The sequence below is a fragment of the Lithobates pipiens genome, unplaced genomic scaffold (genome assembly GCF_037356315.1).
Source record: "Lithobates pipiens isolate NorthernLeopardFrog02 unplaced genomic scaffold, aLitPip1_a1.2 Scaffold_3, whole genome shotgun sequence".
In the NCBI taxonomy this organism is placed as follows: Eukaryota; Metazoa; Chordata; class Amphibia; order Anura; family Ranidae; genus Lithobates; species Lithobates pipiens.
The window spans coordinates 98,801,649-98,827,920 of record NW_027507790.1 but is presented as its reverse complement, the minus strand read 5'-3'; the positions used below and the strand labels follow the sequence as shown (position 1 = coordinate 98,827,920).

Genomic DNA, 26,272 nt, shown 5'->3' with positions numbered 1-26,272 from the left:
GTTAGCCAGTTAGTTATTTAGGTTCCCCGTCAGGTTTTTATATAGCGCCAGGGACCCCCATATACTACCTAATAAAAATTTGAACCCCCTGATTGCCCCTAGTTAACCCTTTCACCACTGATCACCGTATAAGTGTTACGGGTGACTCTGGTTAGTTTGTTTTTTATAGCATTTTATATTCAAATCCGGAAGGCAGTGCTTGGTTTTCGGGGTCCCGTACGTGGCTAGGCTCCCAAAAAGTCCCCCACATGTGGTATCCCCGTACTCGGGAGAAGCAGCAGAATGTATTTTGGGGTGTCATTTCACATATGCCCATAGCATGTGTGAGCAATATATCATTTAGTGACAACTTGGTGCAAAAAAAAAAAAGTTTGTAATATTCCCGCAACTTGTGGCAAAATATAAAATATTCCATGGACTCAACATGCCTCTCAGTAAATAGCTTGGGGTGTCTACTTTCCAAAATGGGGTCATTTTGGGGGGTTTTGTGCTATTTTGGCATTTTATGGCCTTCGAAACTGTGATAGGTAGTGAGGAGTTAAATCAAAAATTTGCACCCTTAGAAATCCTGAAGGTGGTGATTGGTTTTCGGGGTGCCGTGCGCGACTAGACTCCCAAAAAGTCCCACACACGTGGTATCGCCATACTCGGGAGAAGTAGCGGAATATATTTTGGGGTGCAATTCCACATATAACCATGGCATGTGTGAGCAATATATCATTTAGTGACAACTTTTTGTAAAAAAAATTTTTTTTTTTTTTTTTTTTGTCATTATTCAATCCCTTAGGACAAAAAAAATAAATATTCAATGGGCTCAACATACCCATCAGCAATTTCCTTGGGGTGTCTACTTTCCAAAATGGGGTCATTTGGGGGGGGATTTGTACTGCCCTGCCATTTTAGCACCTCAAGAAATGAGATCGGCAGTCATAAATTAAAAGCTGTGTAAATTCCAGAAAATGTACTCTAGTTTGTAGACGCTATAACTTTTGCGCAAACCAAAAAATATACGCTTATTGACATTTTTTTTACTAAAGACATGTGGCTGAATAAATTTTGCCCTCAATATATGACTAAAATTTAGTTTATTCGATTTTTCTTATAACAAAAAGAAGAAAATATCTTTTTTTTTCAAAATTTTCGCTCTTTTTCCATTTATATCGCAAAAAAAAAAAATCGCAGAGGCAATCAAATACCATCAAAAGAAAGCTCTATTTGTGGGAAGAAAAGGACGCAAATTTCGTTTGGGTGCAATATTGCATGACCGCGCAATTACCAGTTAAAGCAGCGCAGTGCGAAATTGCAAAAAGACCTCTGGTCCTTAACCACTTCCCACCCGGCCAATGCACATATACGGCCGGGTGGGAGCCGCCTACTCCTGATATGACGTTCAGGAACGTCATTCAGGAGTAGCGGGATCGCGCGCGCGCGCGCCCGCGCAGCGGCGCGATCCCGATGCGCCCGTGTCACCCGGACACGGCGCATCTCAGATCGGCAGGAGGGCTCTGTGATTGGCCCTCCTGATCACATGACGGCCGTGTCCAATCACGGCCGTCATGTGATGTAAACAAACAGCCGGTTGCTAGGCAATCGGCTCCTCCTCTCCTCACACAGAAGTCATCGCTGTGGAGAGGAGAGCAGATCGCTGCAGCCGGCTGCTGATCAGTGAGTATGAGCTGCTTTTTACAGCTTTTTACTCACTGATCACCAGTCTAGTGTACACAGTAAACACACCACACAGTAAACACATCACACAGTATAAACACAATGTCCCCACACATGTCCCCAAAACATACATGTCCCCAAATAATAAAAACACATGTCCCTAATAATAAAAACATGTCCCCCACATATGTCCCACTAAAATCACATGTCCCAATGATTATCTGCACACATATGTACGTGATCACCTGCACACATATGTACATGATCATTTGCGTACATATGTCCGTGATCACACAAACCAATTATTATACACTTAACGGATTTTTTTTTACCAAAAACATGTAGCAGAATACATTTTGGCTTAAATTTATGACAAAATTTGATTTTATTGGATTTTTATTGAAGTAGAAAAAAGAAAATATTGTTTTTTTTTCCAAATTTCCGCTTTTTTGCGCTTATATCGCAAAAAATAAAAAACGGAGTCGTGAATAAATACCACCAAAATAAAGCTCTATTTGTGCGAACAAAATGATAAAAATTTCATTTGGGTACAGTGTAGCATGACCGCGCAATTGTCACTGAAAGCGCTAGAGCGCTGAAAGCTGAAAATTGGGCTGGGAAGGAAGGGGGCGAAAGTGCCCTGTATTGAAGTGGTTAAGGTGTTTATTGGTCCGGAGCTGAAGTGGTTAAAAACAATGAAAAATTAACAAGGGACACCAATATAGTTGTGTCTTTGATCTTAAAAATTCAGGGATAATGGTGTTGTGTTAACTTCCCCAAACAATATAAACAACCATAATAATATTATTTATATCACTACAAAACAAATGCCTTTTAATCAATTAAGCCCCGGACCAATTTGCAGACAAAGGACCAGGCCCCTTTTTGCGATTTGGCACTGCGTCGCTTTAACTGACAATTGCGCGGTCGTACGGCGTGGCTCCCAAACAAAATTGGCGTCCTTTTTTTTCCCACAAATAGAGCTTTCTTTTGGTGGTATTTGACCACCTCTGCATTTTTTTTTTTTTTGCGCTATAAACAAAAATAGAATGACAATTTTGAACAAAATGTAATATTTTTTACATTTTGCTATAATAAATATCCGCAAAAATGTAAAAAAAAAATTTTTTTTCCTCAGTTTAGGCCGATACATATTCTACATATTTTTGGTAAATCGCAATTAGGGATTATTGATTGGTTTGCGCAAAAGTTATAGCGTTTACAAAATAGGGGATAGTTTTATAGCATTTTTCTTTTTACTAGTAATGGCGGCGATCACCGATTTTTATTGTGACTGCTACATTATGGCGGACACATCGGACATTTTTGACACATTTTTGGGACCATTGTCATTTATACAGCAATCAGTGCTATTTAAATGCACTGATTCCTGTGTAAATGACACTGGCAGTGAAGGAGTTAACCATTAGGGGGCAAGGAGGGGTTATGTGTGCCGTTATGTGTTTTTTTTTATTGTAGGGGGGCGTGGCCTGGCATGTGACGTCACTGATCGTCTTTCCCTATAACAGGGAACAGAGGATCGGTGACAGCCACAGTAGGAAGCATGGGGAGAGGTTTGTTTACACAGACCTCTCCTCGTTATTCAGCTCTGTGGCCCGATCGCGGGACACCAGCGGCGGTCGTGACCGTGGCCTCGGGACCAGTAGACCCGGAGAGGCGCGTTACCAACCAACGGCTGGGCACTTAAAGAGCCACGTACAGGTACGTGCTTGTGCCCATCTGTGCCATTCTGCTGATGTATATGTGCAGGAGGCGGTTCTTAAGCAGTTAAAATATGTTTGGCATACCTACATCAGTATCACCAGCAAAGCAGCTTCATTATTATCCCATTAAAGAAAATGAGAATTTTGACATTTCATTAGAAAGTTAATTCTAGATTATGAACAGTAGTTTACACGACCAGTCGTTCTTTGATTCCGATCATGCGTGTTTGTACTTTCGACTTCTGTGTGATGATTACTGTACTGAACATCCGAAAATTGGACGCTGAGTTCACATCCGTCAAAAATGTTATAGCCTGTACATTCAGCTTTTGTCTGATGTAAAAGTCAAATCATCTGTCGAAAGCACCGTACTAACGTTCCAAAATTCTACGGACAGCTCGTCTTATGAATTTTTCCATCTGATTTTTGTATCGTGTGTATGGGTCTTTAGACAGTTATCACAGTGTCCCCATTGGTAAAGATTCCCCTCTGTTGGTGTTCTGGTGGCAACTGAATTTTTTAGATTTAGCCTCATTTTTATTCCCAATCACATTGGAGATCAGGACAATTAGAGAGCGTAAATATCTCTAATTGGAAAAAAAAAAAACAGCAATAAAAACTGTTATAATCTAAACAACAACAAAAAATACCTTTAATTTTAATTTAACATACTTTTTTTCTGTTTAAAAAATTGTCATATCTACTTGTCACTTACTTTTCCATTGCTTTAACATAACATATACAATAGTTAAAGTGATATTAAACCCAAAAATAAAAATGTAATATATTGTTGCTTAAAAATCCATTGATGTGATGGCTGCATTGGCTTTGTTCCATTTGTTTTCACCTGGTGATCTGGCCAGTAACATACCTCCTGCATTAAAGTGCCCTTACTCTGGAAGAGGGAGCAATAGAGACAGCCTTGAAGAGCAGCATTGTCAGTTTGGGGGGAGTGGAGTGTTAGATGTACTGGCAGATTAAGTTGGACTAAAGTCCCAGTCAACACCTTTTAAGCAGTTATAGTAACTGTTTCTTTCCTTTTGAAATAACGATTTCACATAAATAAAAGTTAATCATTGTAAGCACCCCTGTCAGTGGTAAATGGTCTGTCTCAATCCTCTAACTTCTGCATCTGCAGGACAGCATGTTCTTTTGAAAAACAACAGACTTACCAGATAGATCACCAGGTGAAAACAAATGAAAGAAAGTCAAAAAAAACAAAACAAATGCACCTATTATATCTAAGAATTGGTCACCTGCAATGTAATTAGTGCTTGCTTTTGGGTTTAAGACCCCTTTCTCACTGGAGGCATTTTTTAGGCGTTTTAGTACCTGTAAAGTGCCTAAAAAAAGCCTCATCTGCAATCTCAGTGTAAAAGCCCAAGTGCTTTCACACTGGGGTGCTGCTCTGGCAGGACGTCAAAAAAAGTCCTACAAGCAGCTTCTTTGATGTGCTGTATACATCGCTCCTAAAGCGCCCCTGCCCATTGAAATCAATGGGCAGTGCCACCGAAGCTGCTGTCGAGGCACTTTGTAGGTGTTTTTAACCCTTTCGACTGATAGGGTTTAAAAGTGCCCCGCTAGCACCCAAAAAGTGCAGCAAAAATGAAGGTAAAGCGCCGCTAGTTTGGCAGAGTGTGAAAGGGTTCTTAGCCCTTGTACACACGGTCGGAGATTCCGACAACCAAATCTGCCGGATTTTGTCCGTCGGATTTTGTCCGACGGATTTTGTCCGAAACTGTTGCATACACACGGTCGGACAAAGTTGTCGGAAAATCCGACGTGATGGCGTTATTTCTTTGCGATGGGACTATGTTCACCCTAGTAGCCAATAGCTTTGGTGTAGCAATTTGATCTGAGCATGCGTGACACTTTGTCCGATCGGAATTCTCTACACATGATCGGAGTATGTCCGATCGGAGCATTTTGTCGGAAAATATTTCCGGCAAGTTGGAAAAGTTGGTCCGACGGATATTCAGACGGAAACAGTCTGATGCAGACCACACACAGTCGGAATATCGCTCCGATTGGACACATTCCAACGGAATCTCCGACCGTGTGTACAAGGACTTAGAGATATCAAGTGTTAATAGACACACCTTTCCCAAAACACGGTCAGCTGAGGAGGAAAGGGTAACAAAGGGAGTCGATGGCCATTTGGGATCTATACTTTTATATCAAGCAATGCCAGGACTTTATTTACTTTATGTACTAAATGTACTGGGGGAGATTTACTAAAACTGGTGCACACAGAGCAGCTGCGAATAGTAACCAGCTTCCAGGTTTTATTGTTAAAGCTTAATTGAACAAGCTGAAGTTAGAAGCTGATTGGTTAATATACACAGCTGCAGCTTATTCCATGTGCACCAATTTTAGTAAATCCCCCCACTGTTTTTTTTGTAATGAAATATACATACAATGTTTGCAATCAAAGTTTATTTTTACACTATCTCCTCTCCCCTGTATATGTATAGAAAACTATGAATGAACCCTGACTCGTGAGTCATCAAGAGACAAGCAAGTATAAAAATGCCCCTACAATTTATTTGTAGCTGGCGTCTGTACCTTACCACATATCATACATTTTTAATTACCTCCTTTCAAGTTCCAGATTCTGTAAAATCACATAAAGCTTAAGGGAGCAACTTGGAAACTGCGTACAGTACAATGATAGCAGCCAAAATATTATGAATCATTCTGGTTTTTAAGCATCTTACTATGACGTACAGGTCTCTAGGGTATATTTCATGACAGCGAGCAGAGGTAAAGATATGCAGTAAACAGTAGCATCTAATCAAAGATCAGGCTTCAGCAATTTAGTGCAGTCTCAGTGATGACCTGTGATTTCTGGTTGGTTGCGTTTACTTTTTCCATATTGTTCTTCGTACTTATTAACACAGAAATCTGATTTAATGAAGAGGCAGGATATTTAGAGTAGGTGCTAATGCATTATCTAAATGCTCCCAGTTAATATTTTTAATTATTTTCTGTACAATGGAAAAACTACCAAGTTTTGGTGCCTAATACCCTTTGAGACTTCATATCACAGAACTAGGTCAGCAATGGTAGCCACCATAGTTCACATCATCTATAACATTTGTGGTGCCACAAGCAATTGGTGTTATTATTGTTTGTGTTGTATTTAGTATGTTCTGTTCCCTGCTTCAATTCTCTTGCTCTTCTGTCTAGCTTGCCACCCCAGCCCCACCCTGCTATTAGCTCAGTTTTGTTCTTGCTTTTGCGAAGGTCTTTCTACTTCTTCTACTAAATGTTCTATAATGAATATGCCAAGCTGAAATAAATTATGTTAAATTCTACATCTGAATCTTTTCGAGGCGTTAATACTGTCTGTGGATCTTGTTCAGTCATCATATAGCCTTACTGTGCATTATGACTGGGTCTAGGGACATGTATTTTATGTAGGCACTCTGTCATCAAAGGTGTCAAGTAAATGTAGTTCTTCTCGGTAGTAGGCTAATTTGAAGTGTTTCTCATTTGGTTTCTCCCCTAGGATCAGTATTGTTGAAGTTCTTTGCTGCTGCCACTAGGTGTAACTGGCACTCAGGGCAAAAGTAATGGGGGCAGTGACAATCTTGTGCTATTGAACATTTGTGTCTCCTCTGGCAGCCACTAGTAGCTTCGTGGCAACTGATACATGTTTAGGGAGTGGCCTAATGAGCTGTCTTCTTCCAGGCTTTAGCCTGGGGAGGTGCATGCAATACTTTCTGTTGGGTAGGCTTGGGACCTGTACAGGTCCTAGCAACGAATTCCTCAAGCTGCCCTGCCTGGTCGAGGAGGGCATAGTTTCTAGATGGAAGAGCCAGAGAAAATAAATCCTGCTGGAGTGGTTGCTTGTCTTCCCTCAGGACCCTGGCACTCCCTTGGATTGAGGAAAATGTCTGGCAGAGTCTGGAGCCCTGCTTCTAATGGAAACCTATATCCTAACCCCCTCTCCCTGGTAGTCTGAACAATGAAACCTGAAAAAAAGGCTAAAGTGACTGATGCCTATCATTGTCGTGACTCCGCTATGGCCACAAATCTACCCTGGGTTAATGTCAGCCCTCTACCTGTGCCGGAAGCAAGTTATCCTCCACCCCAGCCAAGTAAGTGATATACAGTATCTGACAAAAGTGAGTACACCCCTCACATTTTTTAAAATATTTTATTATATCTTTTCATGTGACAACACTGAAGAAATAACACTTTGCTACAATGTAGTGAGTGTACAGTTTGTATAACAGTGTAAATTTGTTGTCCCTTCAAAAAAACTCAACCCACAGCCATTAATGTCTCGCAAAAAAAGTGAGTACAAGCCTAAGTGAAAATGTCCAAATTGGGACCAAAGTGTCAATATTTTGTGTGGCCGCCATTATTTTCCAGCACTGCCTTAAGCCTTTTGGGCACGGAGTTCACCAGAGCTTCACAGGTTGCCACTGGAGTCCTCTTCCACTCCTCCATAACTACATCATAGAGCTTGTGGATGTTAGAGACCTTGTGCTCCTTTACCATCCATTTCAGGATGCCCCACAGATTCTCAATATGGTTTAGGTCTGGAGACATCCTTGGCCAGTCTATCACCTTTACCCTCAGCTTCTTTAGCAAAGCAGTGGTCATCTTGGAGGTGTGTTTGTGTTCATTATCATGTTGGAAAAATGCCCTGCGGCCCAGTCTCCAAAGGAAAGGGATCTGGTTCAGTATATCACAGTACATGTTGGCATTCAAGGTTCCCTCAATGAACTGTAGCTCCCCAGTGCCGGCAGCACTCATGCAGCCTCAGACCATGACACTCCCACCACCATGCTTGACTGTAGGCAAGACACAATTGTCTTTGTACTCCTCACCTGGTTGCTGCCACATAAGTTTGACACCATCTGAACCAAATATGTTTATCTTGGTCTCATCAGACCACAGGACATGGTTCCAGTAATCCATGTCCTTAGTCTGCTTGTCTTCAGCAAACTGTTTGCGGGCTTTCTTGTACATCATCTTTAGAAGAGGCTTTCTTCTGGGATGACAGCCTTGCAGACCAATTTGATGCAGTGTGCGGCGAATGGTCTGAGCACTGATAGGCTGACCACCTGCAGCAATGCTGGCAGCACTCATATGTCTATTTCCCAAAGACAGCCTCTGGATATGATGCCAAGCATGTGCACTCAACTTCTTGGTAGAAAATGGCGGGGCCTCTTCTGAGTGGAACCTGCCTCTTAAACCACTTTATGGTCTTGGTCACCATGCTGCAGCTCACTTTATGGTCTTGGTCACCATGCTGCAGCTCACTTTCAGGGTCTTGGCAAACTTCTTATAGCCTACGCCATATTTATGTAGAGCAACAATTCTTTTTTTTAGATCCTCAGAGAGTTCTTTGCCATGAGGTGCCATGTTGAACTTACAGTGACCAATATGAGAGAGTGAGAGCGATAACACCAAATTGAACACACTTGTTCCCTATTCACACCTGAGACCTTGTAACACTAACAGGCCACATGACAACAGGGGAGAGAAAAAGGCTAATTGGGCCCAATTTGGAAATTTTCTCTTAGGTGTGTACTCACTTTTGTTGCCAGCATTTTAGACATTAATGGCTGTGTGTTGAGTTATTTTGAGGGAACAGCAAATTTACACTGTTATACAAACTGTACACTCACTACTGCATTGTAGCAAACTGTAATTTCTTCAGTGTTGTCACATGAAAAGATATAATAAAATATTTACAAAAATGGAGAGGTGTACTCACTTTTGTGAGATACTGTATATATATATATTTTTAAATACTGTTTTCACCTTTCATTCATCACCTTCAGCCTCTTTGTAGCCACTTACTATCTACATACATATATCCCAGCATATCATCAGGTTTACTGATGGTGACAGCAGTAGACCATACCTGCATAATGCAAGCTGAAAAGGCCACTTGTAGTCTTCACTGGAAGTTCATGTGGCAGGGACGTGGGAGCATACGCGGGAGACAGGGACAGAGTATTGTCATCCCTTAACCGGAAGCACTTGAAAAAGAATTATCATAGCAGGATCACCAGGTATTATTTTAGGGAAAGCTACAGATTTAAAACTTTTTTACATTTCTTTGGAAATGATATTAGCATGAAAGTATATGAGATTGGGTTTATGTACTCTTTAATTAAATGTGTAAATGAGTCCATGTAATTTCTCTTTCAAAATACACCAAAGTGCAGTTTGATGTAAACCTTCAAAACCAGATGTCCAGCACTCTGGAACCCTGGTCCTTTCACACAAACGCCTCTGCTAAGCAGAATCTGCTTGCTCAGTGGGAGATCCCCGCTGAACCCCGCTGAGCAGGTGGATGACAGATCCGTGTCCGCTCCACTATGCAGAGAGGATATGGACACAATCCCGCTTTCCTCTCTGGGTCAAACGGATGGAAACTGACCGCCTGTCCATTTCCATCTGATGCCATCCGATCCCCTGGACCGATGGGGAATAGGACCACCATCCGTCTGTTTTTGGCAGACAAGATCGGATGGCGGTGGGTGTCAAGGGACATGTGTCTGCTGACTTCTGCCACTCCGTAGAAGTGACTGGAGTGTCCGATCAGGTCCACCTGAAAAACTGACAGGCGGACTCGATCGGGCAGCTCGTGTGAAAGGGGCCTTTGCATGCACAGCTATATAGAGTTCACTTTGCTTAGCAGTTCACTTTGCTTAGCAGAAAATCACATGAACAGTAATGCAATGACTTAGCGCGCCTAAAATGCCCCTGCCCATTGCCTGAAAAGTGCTTAGAAAGCACCGCAACACAGGCATTTTTAATCCCTTCTTTGGGGGTTAAAAGTGCACTGCTAGTGGCCGAAAAGCTCCACTTAAACAGCGCTGAAGTGCAATTAAAAAGAGCGGCGCTTTGGCACTAACACACATGCGGCCCCAGTGTGAAAGAGGTCTAACTGGACACACTGAAGAATGCGTTCGCGAGCTCGTCGGAACGGGGCGCATTTAAAAAAAAAAAATGTATTCTTATTTATTTTACCTAATATTTTTTATTTTTACACAGTTTAAAAAAAAAAAAAAATGGTGTCACTTTTATTTCTATTACAAGGAATGTAATAGAAAAAAAGCATGAGAGGACCGCTTAAATATGAGATCTGGGGTCAAAAAGACCTCAGATCTCATAGTTACACTAAAGTGCAATAAAATAAAAAAATTGTCATTTAAAAAAATGAAAAAAATGTCCCTTTAAGAGCTATAGGCAGAAGTGACTTTTTGACATCTCTTCTGCTCTGTAATGATATGGAGGCGGTTGGGGGCCATCTTCCCCACACTCGTCTCCATGTCAGGCTACAGAAAGGATCCGATCGCCGGTAAGTGGCGGGAGGGGGTCCCCTCTCCTGCCGCCACCGATAAAAGTGATCTTGCGGCGAATACGCCTCAGAGACCGCTTTTATCTTAAACTGGACCGCTCACTGAAGAAGAGGATACCGAGGTTATAGCAGCTAACTGCTGCCATAACAACGATATTCCTCTTCAAACAGCTGACATATAACACCGGTGGGCAGTCCGGAAGAGGTTAAACATTGTTTAGGTATAACACTTTAAGCAGTATTTGGTCTAAAACCAACATTTAATATATTGCAGTTTGCCATTCCTTACAGTATGTGCTACGGCTGAATTTGTTTTATTTTTTTTTAGGCTTTTTCCTTTTTATTTTTACCTGGTGATCCAGCCAGTAACACATCTCCCTTATTAGGGTGTCTGCATTCTGGATGGAGAAGCAACAGAAATACCATTTGGAAAGCAGCATTGTTAATCTGGGTAGAGAGTAGTGTTACTAGCAGATTTGAATTTACTAACAATTTTAAACCAAACTAACACTCTTTAAAGCGAAGGTCCACCCTAAAGTGGACCTTCCGCGGGGGCGTGGCCTAGGTGGTCATGTGAGCGGACGTCTTTCTGAGCAGCTCCGTCTTCTCCCGCTACAATCCTGCTCCCTCCTGGGTTAATCCCGCGCCAATCGCCGACCGAAAGACACCGACTGCACCGGAGGACCCCCCCGCTTCCCTGGCAGGTGATATCGGCGGATGGGCAAACGCAGAAGGCAGCCGCCGGCGCGAATGTCTGCGCACACACGCTCGGGCCAAGATGGCCGCCGGACCACCACCGCGGAGCTCTGTGATTCTCCGGCCTCCACGCCGGATCTCTTTGGGGAATCCTCTCCGTCGTCCTCCCCGGGACATCCGGACCCCCCGATCCTGGAGTCACAGATCTCGGAGGGAGAGGAGGCGGAAGGGAGCGGCCGGGACCCGACGCTTGCCGATGTGCTGCACACCATTAAGGTAAACCATGTGGCTCTAATGGGGACTGTGGCTGAAATAAGAAGTGACTTTACATTGCTGAGACAGGATGTTCAGAAAATACGCGGAAGGGTGGATGAGACTGAGAAACGTATTAGTGACTTGGAGGATGCAGTTGACCCTATCTGGCCTAAACTTAATACGGCGGGGGGTAAAATTGCCTCCCTGGAAAACAAGATGGACGACCTCGAGAACCGCCTCAGACGTAACAACCTGAGGCTGGTTGGTCTTCCTGAGCGGGTAGAGGGGTCTGACCCAGTGGCCTTTCTGGAAAGTTGGCTTGAGCAGGAATTTGGCCGTGACACCCTGTCCCCCTGCTTTGTGATAGAACGGGCTCACAGAGTCCCGGGCAGACCTCTCCCCACGGGCAATCCACCACGTACCATGGTAATTAGGTTGCTGAACTACAGAGACAGAGATGCTATACTGCGGGCGGCCAGAGTGAAAGGCAGCTTGAAGATCAATAATGCTGCTGTGTCACTGTATCCAGATTATTCGGTGGCGGTTCGCAACCAACGGGCGCAATTCCAGTCTGTTAAACGCAAGCTGAGAGTACACGCAGTGAAGTATTCTATGATATTCCCGGCTACCCTACGTATTGTCTATCAGGAGAAGGTTCTTTTCTTCCAGTCACCCAAGAACGTCCTTGCATGGTGGGAATCCCTACCCCAACCCCCTCAAGATCCTGTCTGAAGAATAATGGCCTGGATGGTTATCATTCTATTTTCTTCTTTGCCCCCCCTTTTTTCTTTTTTGCAACTGCCTCGGTCAGGGAGGCGGGTCTCTGCTGCTCTTATTGAAACATGTTGGGACTAACAAGATTTATTTTTTTATGTTGCGGGACTCTTTTTCTCCTCCATTTCTTGGATGAGTACCTGGGAGCTGCTCCAGGCAGAACGATTTTGAGCCACATTGTGGTGAAGTTATCTAGTTGTGGATAATTGCATGGCTATCAGGCCATGCGCCCCACGCATGGCCCCAGTTTTGGGTACAAGCCCGCTCCATTTCCGTGGGAGCAGGGCAGGGTTGTTGCTGCTACTTGGCAGCCCTTTATTTGTTGTCTGTTGTATGGGTGAGGAGTGTGTGGTGTGTGGATGGATGGGAGTATGTATGTGTCACCTGTCCCCCTGGAGGTACTGTGGCTCTGGCTGTCTGGTGAGGGACTGTTTTGGGGTTCCTGGGCGGGCTACACCCGCTTGTTCACGTTCTTGTACACTATTCCCAGCCCGTACATGGCTGAGGTAAACATATGCTCCTGGAATGTTCGGGGGCTAAATTCTAAATTTAAACGTGCATTGGTGTTTGAGCAGATTAAACGACTGCACCCGCATATTCTTTGTCTGCAGGAGACTCATCTGGTGGGCTCAAAAATCCTTGCGTTAAAAAAGTGTTGGGTGGCTCACAACTTTCATTCCACTTACTCCAACTATGCTCGTGGGGTGGCCATCTTAATACGCAAAGGGCTACAGTTTGAGTGCCATCAGGTGGTCTCGGACCCCGGGGGTCAATTTTTAGTGTTACATGCCACGGTGCTAAGAACTCCTGTCATTCTGGTCACAGTTTATGTTCCTCCGCCAGCCACGGCCACGGTATTCTCCGATTTGAGTACTAAGTTATCACTGTTACCTGTTTGCCCTACGTTTATTGTGGGTGATTTCAACTCGGTGCTACAGCCTGATCTGGATCGGTTGAAACCCCATGGAAGCGAATCAAGAATGTTTAGTAAATGGTGTGAGGCCTATGGATATGTTGATATTTGGCGTTGGAAATTCCCGGGGGTAAAGGTATTCTCATGTCAATCCAAAACGTATGGCTCTTTGTCCAGACTAGACTATGCACTGGCCACCGGGAGTTTCCGGCCGGTCGTCAGGGCGATTAAATATATCTCTCAAACAGTTTCGGATCACTCAATACTGCAGGTTACCCTTTCCCTGGGGCACTGTCCTTCATTTAGGGTGTGGAAACTTAGTCCCTTGTGGGTGTCCACACCGGGGATATAAGAGGCCATTCCCTCAGATATGTCAGACTACTGGTCCACGAACACTGGCACCACAGCAGCGGGACCTACCTGGGATGCCTTTAAGGCGGTATTGCGTGGATCGTACATATCCCGTATTAAGCATCATAGACGAGCGGGGAGGGCCCAACAACTGGATCTCGAACGTTCCCTTGAGGAGGCTAAACGTAGACATATACTCAACCCGACTGAGACTACTCGAGGTGACCTGACGAATGCCCACAAGCTGTTACAGTTACATCTTGTGGACACGACTAAAATACAACAACTACACCTGACAGCAAAACTACACGAACACGGGGGTAAGAATGGGAGGCTATTAGCCTTCCTCGCTCATACGGATTATCTGGATAGTTCCATCTCTGCCATACAACTGCCCAATGGTTCTACTACTGAAGACCCGGGGGCGATAAATCAGGAATTTACCTCATACTACAGCAAACTTTATGACGATCCAGTGCCCCCATCGGAGGCTACATTTCAGGGTTTTTTCTCGTCGTTGGTGTTTCCTGGACTGGAGGAGGCCCAGCGAGACCTCCTTGAGCAGGAGATTACTCTTGAGGAGGTGGAGGCAGCGATAGGTTCCCTACCGCCTTCGAATGCCCCCGGCCTTGACGGTATCCCTTCGGCGTGGTACCAGACCTATACTGAATTGGTAGCCCCTAAGCTACTCCTTACGTACAGAGCATCTTTGAACATGGGATCTCTTCCTGACTCCATGAATGAAGCCCTGATAGTGGTCTTGCCCAAGCCGGGCAAGAACAAATTGCTATGTGAGTCCTACCGTCCTATCTCCCTCCTAAACCATGACGCAAAAATTTTGGCCAAGATATTGGCTCTTCGTTTGCAAAAGCTTATACTCTCATTAATCTCGCCAGATCAGGCTGGGTTTATGCCTGGACGTAGCACTTTTGACAATATACGCAGATTATATCTACATATCCATAGAGCATGTAGGGATAAACAAAGTAGTTTGGTATTGTCCTTAGATGTGTTAAAGGCATTTGATACGGTGCGTTGGTCATTTTTGTGGGAGACAATGGCTAACATGGGCTTTGGCCCACTATTTACAAAATGGGTCCGCCTGCTATACGCTAAGCCGAGTGCGAGGGTGAGAACTAATAGAGATGTCTCATCACCATTTCGGCTGTTTAGGGGGACTAGACAAGGGTGTCCCCTGTCCCCGCTCCTGTTCGCCATCGCCATAGAGCCCCTGGCACTGGCGGTGCGGCAGGCTTCGGGGATAGGGGGCATCCGAGTAGGATTACTGGAGGAAAAGATATCTTTGTATGCAGATGATGCCTTGATTTATTTGGATGGTAAGGAAGGCTCCTTTCATGGTCTCATGCGGGTGGTTGAGGAATTTGGAGATGTGTCTGGTCTGAGGGTAGGTTGGGACAAGTCGATAGCTTTCCCCATCGGCCCGCGCTGCTCCTATGATTACTTGACCGCTTCTAAACTTCAGACGTCCCAGTCATTTAAATATCTGGGCATTCAGATACATAACGAGCTCCCCAAATATGAAGCCTTGAATATTACCCCAATCACAAAACAGATGGTTGACAGACTTCAAGCGTGGGCAACTCTCCCTCTCAACTTAATAGGTCGTATTAACATCTTTAAGATGATATTCCTCCCAAAATTTCTATACTGTTTTCGAGCTGCCCCGGTCTATCTCCCAAAAAAGGTATTTATGAAAATAGAATCCAGTGTGTCCTCCTTTATCTGGCAAAACTCCCATCCGCGATTTGCCAAGACATCTTTGCAATCCTCTAAATTGAAAGGAGGCCTGGCCCACCCGAACCTAGGCAAGTATTTCCTTGCCTCCCAACTGACATATATCTATGATTGGTTGCATTCCAACCCCCAGCCCCCCTCCGCCATTCTCATGTCAATCCTTCATGCCCCGTTTGACTCGGTTAATGACGTACTGCACAGGGCCCTACATTCTAGATGCTCTAGATTTTCCCCTATGGAGGTGGGTCTACTGGCCTGGAGAGAGGGAGAGAAACTTCTTTCTATTTGTACCCCGGGCAGGTCACCACAAACACCGATATGGGACAATCCCAGTGTACCTGAACTACAGGGGCACCCAGACTCCCAATGGTGGGCTAGGCTGCATGTTCTGCGCCTGTCCCACATCATCAAGGGAAATGAGTTTGAATCCTTTGAAAACTTACGGGGTACCTTCTCGATAGATAATAAATTTTTCTATAAGTATCTACTTCTTAGACATGCCATTCGGGCGCAGTTTGGTTCCTTGCACATAGAGCTTCAGGAGTCCCCTATGGAGGACCTAATGTCTTACCCGGTTCTTACTAAACAGGTTACAACTTTTTATGATCACCTCTCCAGGGCAGGAGCAGACTCATTTTGTAATTCCTTTGTGAAGTGGAAGCGTTTGATACCTGCCCTGGTAGAGGAGGGGTGGGAGGAAACTACTGAAACCTGCTTCCAGGATATTATCAGCACTTCCGACCAATATGTTCAGTTTAAGTTTATTCATCAGCTGCACTACACACCGGCTAGACTGGCTAGAATGGGTTTGAGAACTGAGGCCTTGTGTCCTAGATGTACTCACAATAATGCTGATCTATTTCATATGTTTTGGAGTTGTCCTGGACTAAATGTGTATTGGACGGACCTGTTCGCATTCTTTGATGATCATCTTGCTCTCCCGGTGCCTCAAACCCCTGAGGTGGGGCTGCTGGGTATATTGAATGACTTTGTCCACAGGGCGTCAGAACGGACTCTTCTGCGTACCATTTTATTTTATGCACGTAAAGTGATCTTATTGCACTGGAAAGACAATGTTCCTCCCAAAATTCAATCACTGTATGGTATTATTAATGGTGAACTCCCTAAATTTAAAATAGTGTATAAACACAGAGCTTGCTTGAAAAAGTTTCATAAGGTGTGGCAACCATGGTTGGATGTCTCTGGTTCATTTTGGGGGACGGTCCTATCCTCGCAGGACCCCCTGGGGGGGGCTGCGGGGGTAGGGCCGGAGGTTTGGGCTTTGTGGATGGTGGTCCCGGGTATGGGGGGGGGGGAACGAAACGGGGTGGTAATTTGCTACTGTATGACCTTATATGGCGGCTATTTATGTTGAAATGATACTGCATAGGGGGACGGTGACAGGTGTGAGTGTGATGGATGTGTGTGCGCGAATGTTGGCATGTCTGTTGTTGTGTCTTTGTTTTGTTGGGGTTTCTCTGTGTTTTTGCATATAATGGTAGCAGTTTGGTTTACTCCAACGAGGCGTCTTTATTGATGCCTCTGTATTCACCTCTGGAGGGAGACTCCTTGACTTGTGTACTGTTTGCCTTATATGCTGTATGTATGTTCAAAAATATTTTAAAATAAACACCTTTTAAAAAAAAAAGTGGACCTTCCGCTCATTGGAATCCTCCCCCCCTCCGGCGCCACAATTGGCACCTTTCAGGGGGGAGGGGGTTGCAGTACAGGTATCTTCACCCACTTCCGGCATAGCTATCTGCGGAAAGGGGCATAGATCTACGCCCCTTTCCGAAAGTCCCCCGCTGCCTGCTGGGAAACAAACAGATCCCAGAGGCAGCGGGACCATCCTTATTGCGCAGCGCGACTCGCGCATGCGCAGTAGGGAACCGGGAAATGAAGCCGAAAGGCTCCACTTCCTGATTCCCATACCCAAGATGGCGGCGGCAGCACCGGAGAGACGATCGAGAGATCGGCTTCGGGTGCCGACATCGCGGGCGCGCTGGGCGGGTAAGTGTCCTTATTTTAAAAGTCAGCAGCTGCAGTATTTGTAGCTGCTGGCTTTTAAAAAAAAAAACGGCGGAACTCCCGGCGGACTCCCGCTTTAAGCAGATACAGCAGCAGTTTTTTTTTTCATTGTGATAAAGGGTTTCCAAAAAGAAACAAAAGCTTATAAATGTAAGCACCCTGTCAGTGGTAAATGGATTGTCTCAGCCCTCAAACTGCTATATCTGAAGGACAACACGTTATTTTTAAAAGCAACAGACATAGCGACCAGATCACCCAGTGAAAATTTAAGAAAGAAAGAAAGCCAAAAAACTGCATTTAAGAATTGATAAGCTGCAATATATGTTTTCTTTTGGGTTTAATACTGCTTTAAACTATAATGTTCATAATACTTATTAATAAACTACCCACAGCACCCTAATAATCCACCACAACTTGCAGGAGCAAACTACTCCATGACACGTATTTAAGCCCTGTAAATCTGTATAAATAAACTGACAAACTGTCTGCTTTACACATCCTTGTAATTTTTTGTTTAATCTACACCGCATGCCTTGGAGTTCTGTTCTGTAAGCAGAAGAAAGGGGAATCAGCTAGGATCATGGCAAGAAGCCAAATTTGTCATCACACATTTTCAACCATACAAGGAATTCTAGAAAGATTCCCTGCATTCAGAAACTTTACAAAAGAAATGATTTACAATAGAAAGTAATTTATACTGTGTGTAAACTGTGCAGATGTTTGCATAAGGCAGCAGGCCATAGTAATCGGTCAGAAACTCTTTTCCTTTGTTCAGCGGTTCTTTAATGAAACATAAGGTCAGACTGGTAGCTGTAGGTAGGGATTTTGTGACTTGTTGCAGGTATTTAACACTTTGGGTGGATCAGCTACCCCTGCTGCACACTGTGGTTCCTTCCTGCTGTTTTGTACTTCCTGTAGTAATGTAAGAGAAGTATGGGAGACGTATGGGAGAGAGCACAGCTTGTGGCGGGGGGGGAGCAGTTATTTTACACACATGGAAGCGTGGAATACGCACAGCGGCCAGGGAGCAGCAAAGATGTGGCTTTTCAACATATGGGCCACCAGAAAGGTTAGTATATATTCTCTTCTATTATAGGCTGTGTTTTTTGTAGTAGTGACCCTGTGGGAACTGGATCATTATTACTATTTTTTACAGTCTGTTTTTTCATGTATGTAAAAAAAAGGGTTTTGCACAGAGCAGCCCAGATCCTCCTCTTCTCGGATCCCCTGCAGGGCCACTCTCCCTTGTTAAGTTCCCACTCTTGCCATAGGGACACTCGCTCCTGCTTGCTCCCAAGCCAACACTCTGTGTTCATAAGACACAGAGAGCATGGCTGAGCCCCGCCCCCTGTTCCCTTCTCACTGTCTGTAATTGGCTCCCGCTGCTGCATCCCAGCCCATGAGGAGGGAGAGACCTGGGAGAGTCGACCAAGCTTAGGTATATATTAGGAGGGGATGAGCGGGGAGCTGCACACTGAAAGTTTTTTACCTTCATGCATAGAATGTATAACGGTAAAAAACCTTCAGCCTTTAGAACCACTTTAAGCACTTGAGACTTAGTTATATAGTTATTAGGTTAAAAAAGGCCAATCTCTCTAGAAGCTTCTTTCCAAATTAACATTCTGGATTCTCCAGACCTTTTAACCAGACCACCGGGTAAAACTCTTGACAGATTTGTTTGACCTCTCCTTAGAAGATAGTCAAACAGGGCTTTATAATAATGCTAGATAGGCCTGAATGGTGAATTTGGAGCGAACTAGAGAGATTAGGACCCTCAAGGTGGGGAAGGTGTTTTGAGACCTATTTGGTGTATAGGTCATAAAGTTGGGGAGAGAAAATAATTTGACTGGTGGTGGTGAACATGTGGTGATTTGCTTAACATAACTAAGGACCACAAGGACACTCTTAAAGACTTTACTGTACGTGGACATTATTTTTTCCTGCATATATGGTCACATATTCAGCGATTTAAAAACATTTTATTTTGGACTTGCAAGAGCCCCCCCATCCAAAAGCAACCCCCCATGTTGAGCGCAAGTGGCCTGGTATGGTTCAGGAGGGGGGTGCTTTCTCACCCCTCCCCCGACCTTGTAGCCTGCATGCTCGAATGCTCGCCTTTTTATTTTATTGTAGCGTGGGGTTCCACTTAAAATCCAAAGCAAATGTTTGGGTTTTTTACTCAGCTGTCAGCGAAGCCACAGGAAGGACATGGTGGCCAGATTCCCGGCTAGGCTCCTTAACAACCAGCTTTTACTGCGCCTTGATTGGGCAAAGCTTTGCCCAATCAGGGAGCAGAATGCACTGTGCATCACATAGTGCATTGCAGGCTGTTTGGCGGGGCAAATGTGGGTGTTCCCCGAACAGGGCGAACAGCCAATGTTCGGCCCTAAATCAAGCTAGGGCCGAACCAGTCGCCCAACGCTATTCACATGTAATGATTTTGTAGTTTTGTATAATTTTGTGTTTTTTTTTTCACATCATATGTTTATTGATTTTACATATATGTACAAAGGTGAGATACCCTATCCCACCCTATCTGATGTACCCCATATATATCATTTATCATTTATCATATATATATATATATATATATATATATATATATATATATATATATAGCTTCAAAACATACACAAGCACAAAAACAGCACAAATAGCATGAAGACCCTTGTAGAGCTAAAAACTCCGCTTGAACACTCAAATGAAAACATACTGTATGAACTTTGAATGCACGGCTGTATGAAGGAGCCTTTACTGTGTTGCATGAGGAAGAAAAAAAAATATTGATGTCTATGGTCTATACTTTACTGTTCTTTTATGTTTTTGATACTTTTAAGTGCTGTCAAGGGATCAAGTTTAATAGAGATTTTGGAAGAGCCACTTTTATGTTCCTAGTTTTAAGCTTCTGTCTATTTCAACCATGTTCTCTTAAAAATTGTAGCATCGGTGATCTAATGAGAAAGAGCCTAGACAGGAGACGGGCAGACATGTCAATAACCACCCCATTTACCAGGATGTTAATGGAAGGAAATGATGATGTATAGCTTTTGTATAGTGCTGCTAGCACATGACCTGCTGTCATCTTAATACTTCATATAATCGTGAATGCAGCTTTAAATAGCACAAGCTGATAGGGATCATTTTTGGCATTCACTAAATGACACTGAATATGGAGTCAGCCGCTTCTACTAACTGTGATCAGCCAACAAAGTACTCACTGAATCTTCTTGGTAAAGTTCTTTGAGACTATCCCTCCTTCTTTCTGCTGTTCTTCATGGTTACCTAGAAAAGGAAACATCAATAGACAGATTTAGCCACACAGATAGAAACACCAGCTAACAACTGACTTAGACACCTTTCACACTGGGGCATTTTTCAGGCATTTTTCAGGCGCTTTAGCATTAAAAAAAGCGCCTGTAAAGCTCTTAAAGGAAGCCTCATCTGCAATCCCAATGTGAAAGTCCAAGTGCTTTAAGAGCCCTTTCACACTGCCAGCGCCCGAAAAATGCTCATAAAGTGTTGCTTAAACTAGCGGCACTTTGCCAGCGTTTTTCAAGCGTTAGTGGGGCACTTTTAACCCCTGCTAGTGGCCAAATAAAGGGTTAAAAGCACCCACAAAGCACTGCTGCCAAAAGCGCTTTGCAGGCGCTTTTCAGGCACTTTGCAGGCGTTTTGCAGGAGCTTCCTATTGATTTCAGTGGGAAGGGGCGCTTTAGGAGCACTGTATTCACCGCTCCAAAAGTGCTGCAAAAAAGCTGCTTGCAGGACTTTTTTTCACGCCCTGCAAGCATAGCACCTCAGTGTGAAAGCACTCGGGCTTTCACATTGGGATTGCAGTTGAGGCTTCTTTCAGGCGTTTTACATGCGCTCTTTTTAATGCTAAAGCGCCTGAAAAACACTATAGTGTGAAAGGGGTCTCAGTGTGAAAGCACTTGGGCTTTCACATTGGGATTGCAGATGAGGCTTCTTTCAGGCATTTTACATGAGTTTTTTTTTAGCACTAAAGCACCTGAAAAATGCCTGAAAAACGCCCCCAGTGTGAAAGGGGTCTTAGTTTATACAGTAGCTTTAGAAATAATGAAACTATGGGAAATGTATTCTTTTAGCATAATTATGTCTACTTTATATTTTTTAAACATAAACTGGCTTAATTTATAAGGCAAGGGCAATAAAGGCAGTTAATGGTTTACAAACAAGGTTCTGTAGGTTTGTACTTAAGTTGATTTTGGATATAAGTTGGAACAGGTACATTTTTTAAGTGTAACTCCATCCAAAAAATTTTTTTTACATTTTGGATAGCATTGGGAAGGGTTGACTGGCCATGCAGTGATGTGGGATTGCTGACAGTCCCACAGTACAGTAGGTGGCAGTATGCAGTGAGCAACAAGAGGGCCTCCTGGCAGTGTCTGGGACCAGAGCGACGACACGCTGCCTCCGTTCTTAAAGTGTTACTAAACCCAGGACCCTGAATTCACTATATCTGGTCTCCTACAGTGCACAGAAAATGGAAATGCTGTTATTTTAGTAAGCATAAAATGCTAAATACCTTTTCTCATCAGCAGTATATAGAAGTCTTGTGAGTCTGGTTAAAGCTTGTAGGAGGAGTTTTCATTCTGCACTGACTGTTCTATCAGGATGCTGGACCCCTGACCCTCTATCTGGACAGTGCTGATTTGCCCTGTGCTGATCACATACACCCTCCAAGGAAAAAAAAAAACACACACCAAACTAAGCATGTGCATCCTGTCCCCTGGCTCTGTATTATTAGCAAATATATTGGGGGAACAACGAGGAGGATTAACCCCTTAGGTTCCACAGTGAGTATAACAAGCATGCTTTACTGCATATACAGACTGATTTTACTGTTGTGGGTCTGGTAACACTTTAAGTATGAGTCATATGTATATAAAACAAGGACACACTTACTCTTTCCCTCCATCTATTGTGTATCACCACTGCGCTAAACAAAACACTATACACTAAGCCGCCACTTTAAAAAAACGAAATGTGTGCAGTATTCCTTATCTAAACAATAGAAGAAGCGGCGCTAAATATAAATCCACACCAGTGAATTCAAAAATATTAAAGATAATAGACCCAATCCAGTGAACATGAATTACTAAATGTTACTACACTGTGCAAGCCCTGCCCCGAGCATACAGAAAATAGAAAAAATTAATTAATAGTTTGTATCGAAATTAATTAACACAAATTATATAGTTACATATTACCAGAAGAATAATGATAACAAATATATATACGATCTGTTGAAAAAAATATCCTGTGACTAAATATTATTCAACACTAAAAATAAATAAACAAGTAACGAGAATCAAATGAATTGTTTCAAGTTCTATCAAACAATGTCCACTTCCCAAGAACATTGTTACCAACACCACTGTGAAAAGCTCCTGAGAATATAATGTATCCCAGTAAAATCATAGTCCATACGTTGAATCTTCAGATCATAATCCAAATAATGGAATAGTGAAAAAAAACGTTTAACCAGTGTCTCTTGAATAAACAGCAGATTACATCTACACTCCTCCACCACACCGCTCTAGATGTGACTCCTCTCCCCTTATGTGATTACACTCACCCGCTGTATATGCCTCACACTTTCGTGTTTGGCTGGATGTGCTTTTTCCCTTTACAGGGTTTAAATGGGGTATCCAGGTTTCCACTCCAGAATGCAGGGCTAGTACCATGGCTGTTCTCATAGACGCCACGGATGTTTCCATAGGTGTCACGGCTGTTCCCATAGATATACTCTCATGCAACAAAGAAAAGATTTGCTTCCATAGCGTGATACAGTATAAAACTTTTTAATCACACATAAAAATCTCTCACATTGCACTCACATCAAAGGATGAATAAACACGCCAAATGTAAAAATTCACAGCACTCTTGAGTAACCCATACTGAAGCATAGGTGGTCACGGCGGACCCAGGATATGCAGGAATAGTGGATAGTCTCTCACCGCTCCTTAAGGCCGCGTACACACGCGGGGACTGTTCGCCCAACTTTGTCCGTCAAACAGTTTCAGCAAACAGTCCGCTCAAAATTAGCATGGACGGACATGGCCACACACGACGAACGAACAGTTTGCTGAAACCGTGCGCGATGACGTGAACGGCACGTACGACGGGACGAAAAATACGACGTCCTATACACTGCATTATAACTTTTGGCGTGTAAATCCTTTCTGAGCATGCGCGGAACTTAGTTTGACGAACAAGCCTACACACGAGGGGACTGTTTGCTGAAACAAAGTTTCAGCGGACAGTTTTTCGGAATTTCCGAAAAACCTTGTTCAGCGGACTGTTCGCTGAAACTGTCCGCTGAAAGCCCACACACGAGCGGACTGTCCGCCGAAACACTGTTCAGCGGACAAAGTTGGGCGAACAGTCCCCGCGTGTGTACGCGGCCTAACTGTACCGCCGCTTTACAGGGATCAATGTAAGATGTTCAGCATCCTATATGCATCTCTCTCATTCGCCTAGTAGCCAAAATCCGACATGTTTCGTCATAAAATTGACTTGGACGTCCAAGTCAATTTTATGACGAAACATGTCGGATTTTGGCTACTAGGCGAATGAGAGAGATGCATATAGGATGCTGAACATCTTACATTGATCCCTGTAAAGCGGCGGTACAGTTAAGGAGCGGTGAGAGACTATCCACTATTCCCGCATATCCTGGGTCCGCCGTGACCACCTATGCTTCAGTATGGGTTACTCAAGAGTGCTGTGAATTTTTACATTTGGCGTGTTTATTCATCCTTTGATGTGAGTGCAATGTGAGAGATTTTTATGTGTGATTAAAAAGTTTTATACTGTATCACGCTATGGAAGCCAATCTTTTCTTTGTTGCATGAGAGTATATCTATGGGAACAGCCGTGACACCTATGGAAACATCCGTGGCGTCTATGAGAACAGCCATGGTACTAGCCCTGCATTCTGGAGTGGAAACCTGGATACCCCATTTAAACCCTGTAAAGGGAAAAAGCACATCCAGCCAAACACGAAAGTGTGAGGCATATACAGCGGGTGAGTGTAATCACATAAGGGGAGAGGAGTCACATCTAGAGCGGTGTGGTGGAGGAGTGTAGATGTAATCTGCTGTTTATTCAAGAGACACTGGTTAAACGTTTTTTTTCACTATTCCATTATTTGGATTATGATCTGAAGATTCAACGTATGGACTATGATTTTACTGGGATACATTATATTCTCAGGAGCTTTTCACAGTGGTGTTGGTAACAATGTTCTTGGGAAGTGGACATTGTTTGATAGAACTTGAAACAATTCATTTGATTCTCGTTACTTGTTTATTTATCTTTAGTGTTGAATAATATTTAGTCACAGGATATTTTTTTCAACAGATCGTATATATATTTGTTATCATTATTCTTCTGGTAATATGTAACTATATAATAATTTGTGTTAATTAATTTCGATACAAACTATTAATTAATTTTTTCTATTTTCTGTATGCTCGGGGCAGGGCTTGCACAGTGTAGTAACATTTAGTAATTCATGTTCACTGGATTGGGTCTATTATCTTTAATATTTTTGAATTCACTGGTGTGGATTTATATTCAGCGCCGCTTCTTCTATTGTTTAGATAAGGAATACTGTACACATGAGTCATATGTAAGTCGGATGTTTTGTAACTCAGGGACTGCATGTATACCCATAGCAGCCAATCAGAATTTAGCATTGCTCATGGCTTTTTGCCTTACCAAAGGGTAATCCCACCAAACCGAACAGTTTACTTAGTTGGAGCGTGATAAGCTGTATTGGTTGCTGCAAAATCTACTTACATAATTCCTGACTGTTCCTCTCCACTTCTCGATGCTGAATACACCATTACATAAAATAAATATAAGATCCAAGGAGGGCAGACAATCTGAATTATATGACAGCTTGGTGGGAAAAGACCTGCATGCATTTTGGTGCATTGACATGCATTTTTCTATTAAGCCCCTTGCACACGGGTGTCATCATTTACTGATGTTTACTCAGGAACTTGTGACACTTGTGTGCAAAGGGCCAAAACTGTGGGGTTGATTTACTAAAGGCAAATAGACTGTACACTTTGTGAAGTGCAGTTGCTCCAGATCTTAGTAAATGAGCATAAGCTCTGTTGACTTCCGCCATCCAATCACATGCAAGCAAAGATTTTTTTATTTATTATTTTCCTTGCATGTGATTAGGTATTCTTTACAAAGTGAAATTTTACCACATTTACTAAGCTCTGGAGCAACTGCACTTTGCAAAGTGTGCAGTCATTTTGCCTTTAGGCCCCATTCACACTTGTGTGACTTGCCCCGTGACTTGGCACTGCAAAGTCGCATGACAAGTCATACCCCATTATTTCGAATGAGTACCATTCACAACTGTGCAACTTTAAGTCACAGTGACTTCAAAATAGTCCTTTCACTACTTTGGTCCAACTTTGATGGGACTTAAGAAAGAATCCAGGCCTTTCTTAAAACAATCTACCAAGCTCTTGAGGGAGACTATTACACATTTTTACAGCTCTTACTATGAAAAAGCCTTTCCATATTTGGAGATTAAATCTCTTTTCCTTCAGACGTAAAGAATGTCCCCCTGTCCTCTGTGATGACCTTAAAGTCAACAACGCAACATCAAGTTCACTATATGGACCACTTATGTATACATGTTGATCATATCTCCCCTTTAAAGCGGGAGTCCGCCGGGAGTCCGCGTTTTTTTTTTTTTTTTAAAAGCCAGCAGCTACAAAAACTGCAGCT

General features: G+C 43.3%; 1 protein-coding gene across 1 annotated transcript in view; it reads right to left on the bottom strand.

Moving 5' to 3' along the window:
* Positions 1–26,272, bottom strand: part of HSPB8 (heat shock protein family B (small) member 8) — an 80,959-nt gene that overhangs the window by 21,410 nt on the left and 33,277 nt on the right. The window contains exon 2 of the mRNA XM_077462078.1: positions 20,710–20,773. Coding sequence (XP_077318204.1) covers positions 20,710–20,773 — 64 coding nt within the window. The remainder of the gene's footprint in view (positions 1–20,709; positions 20,774–26,272) is intronic.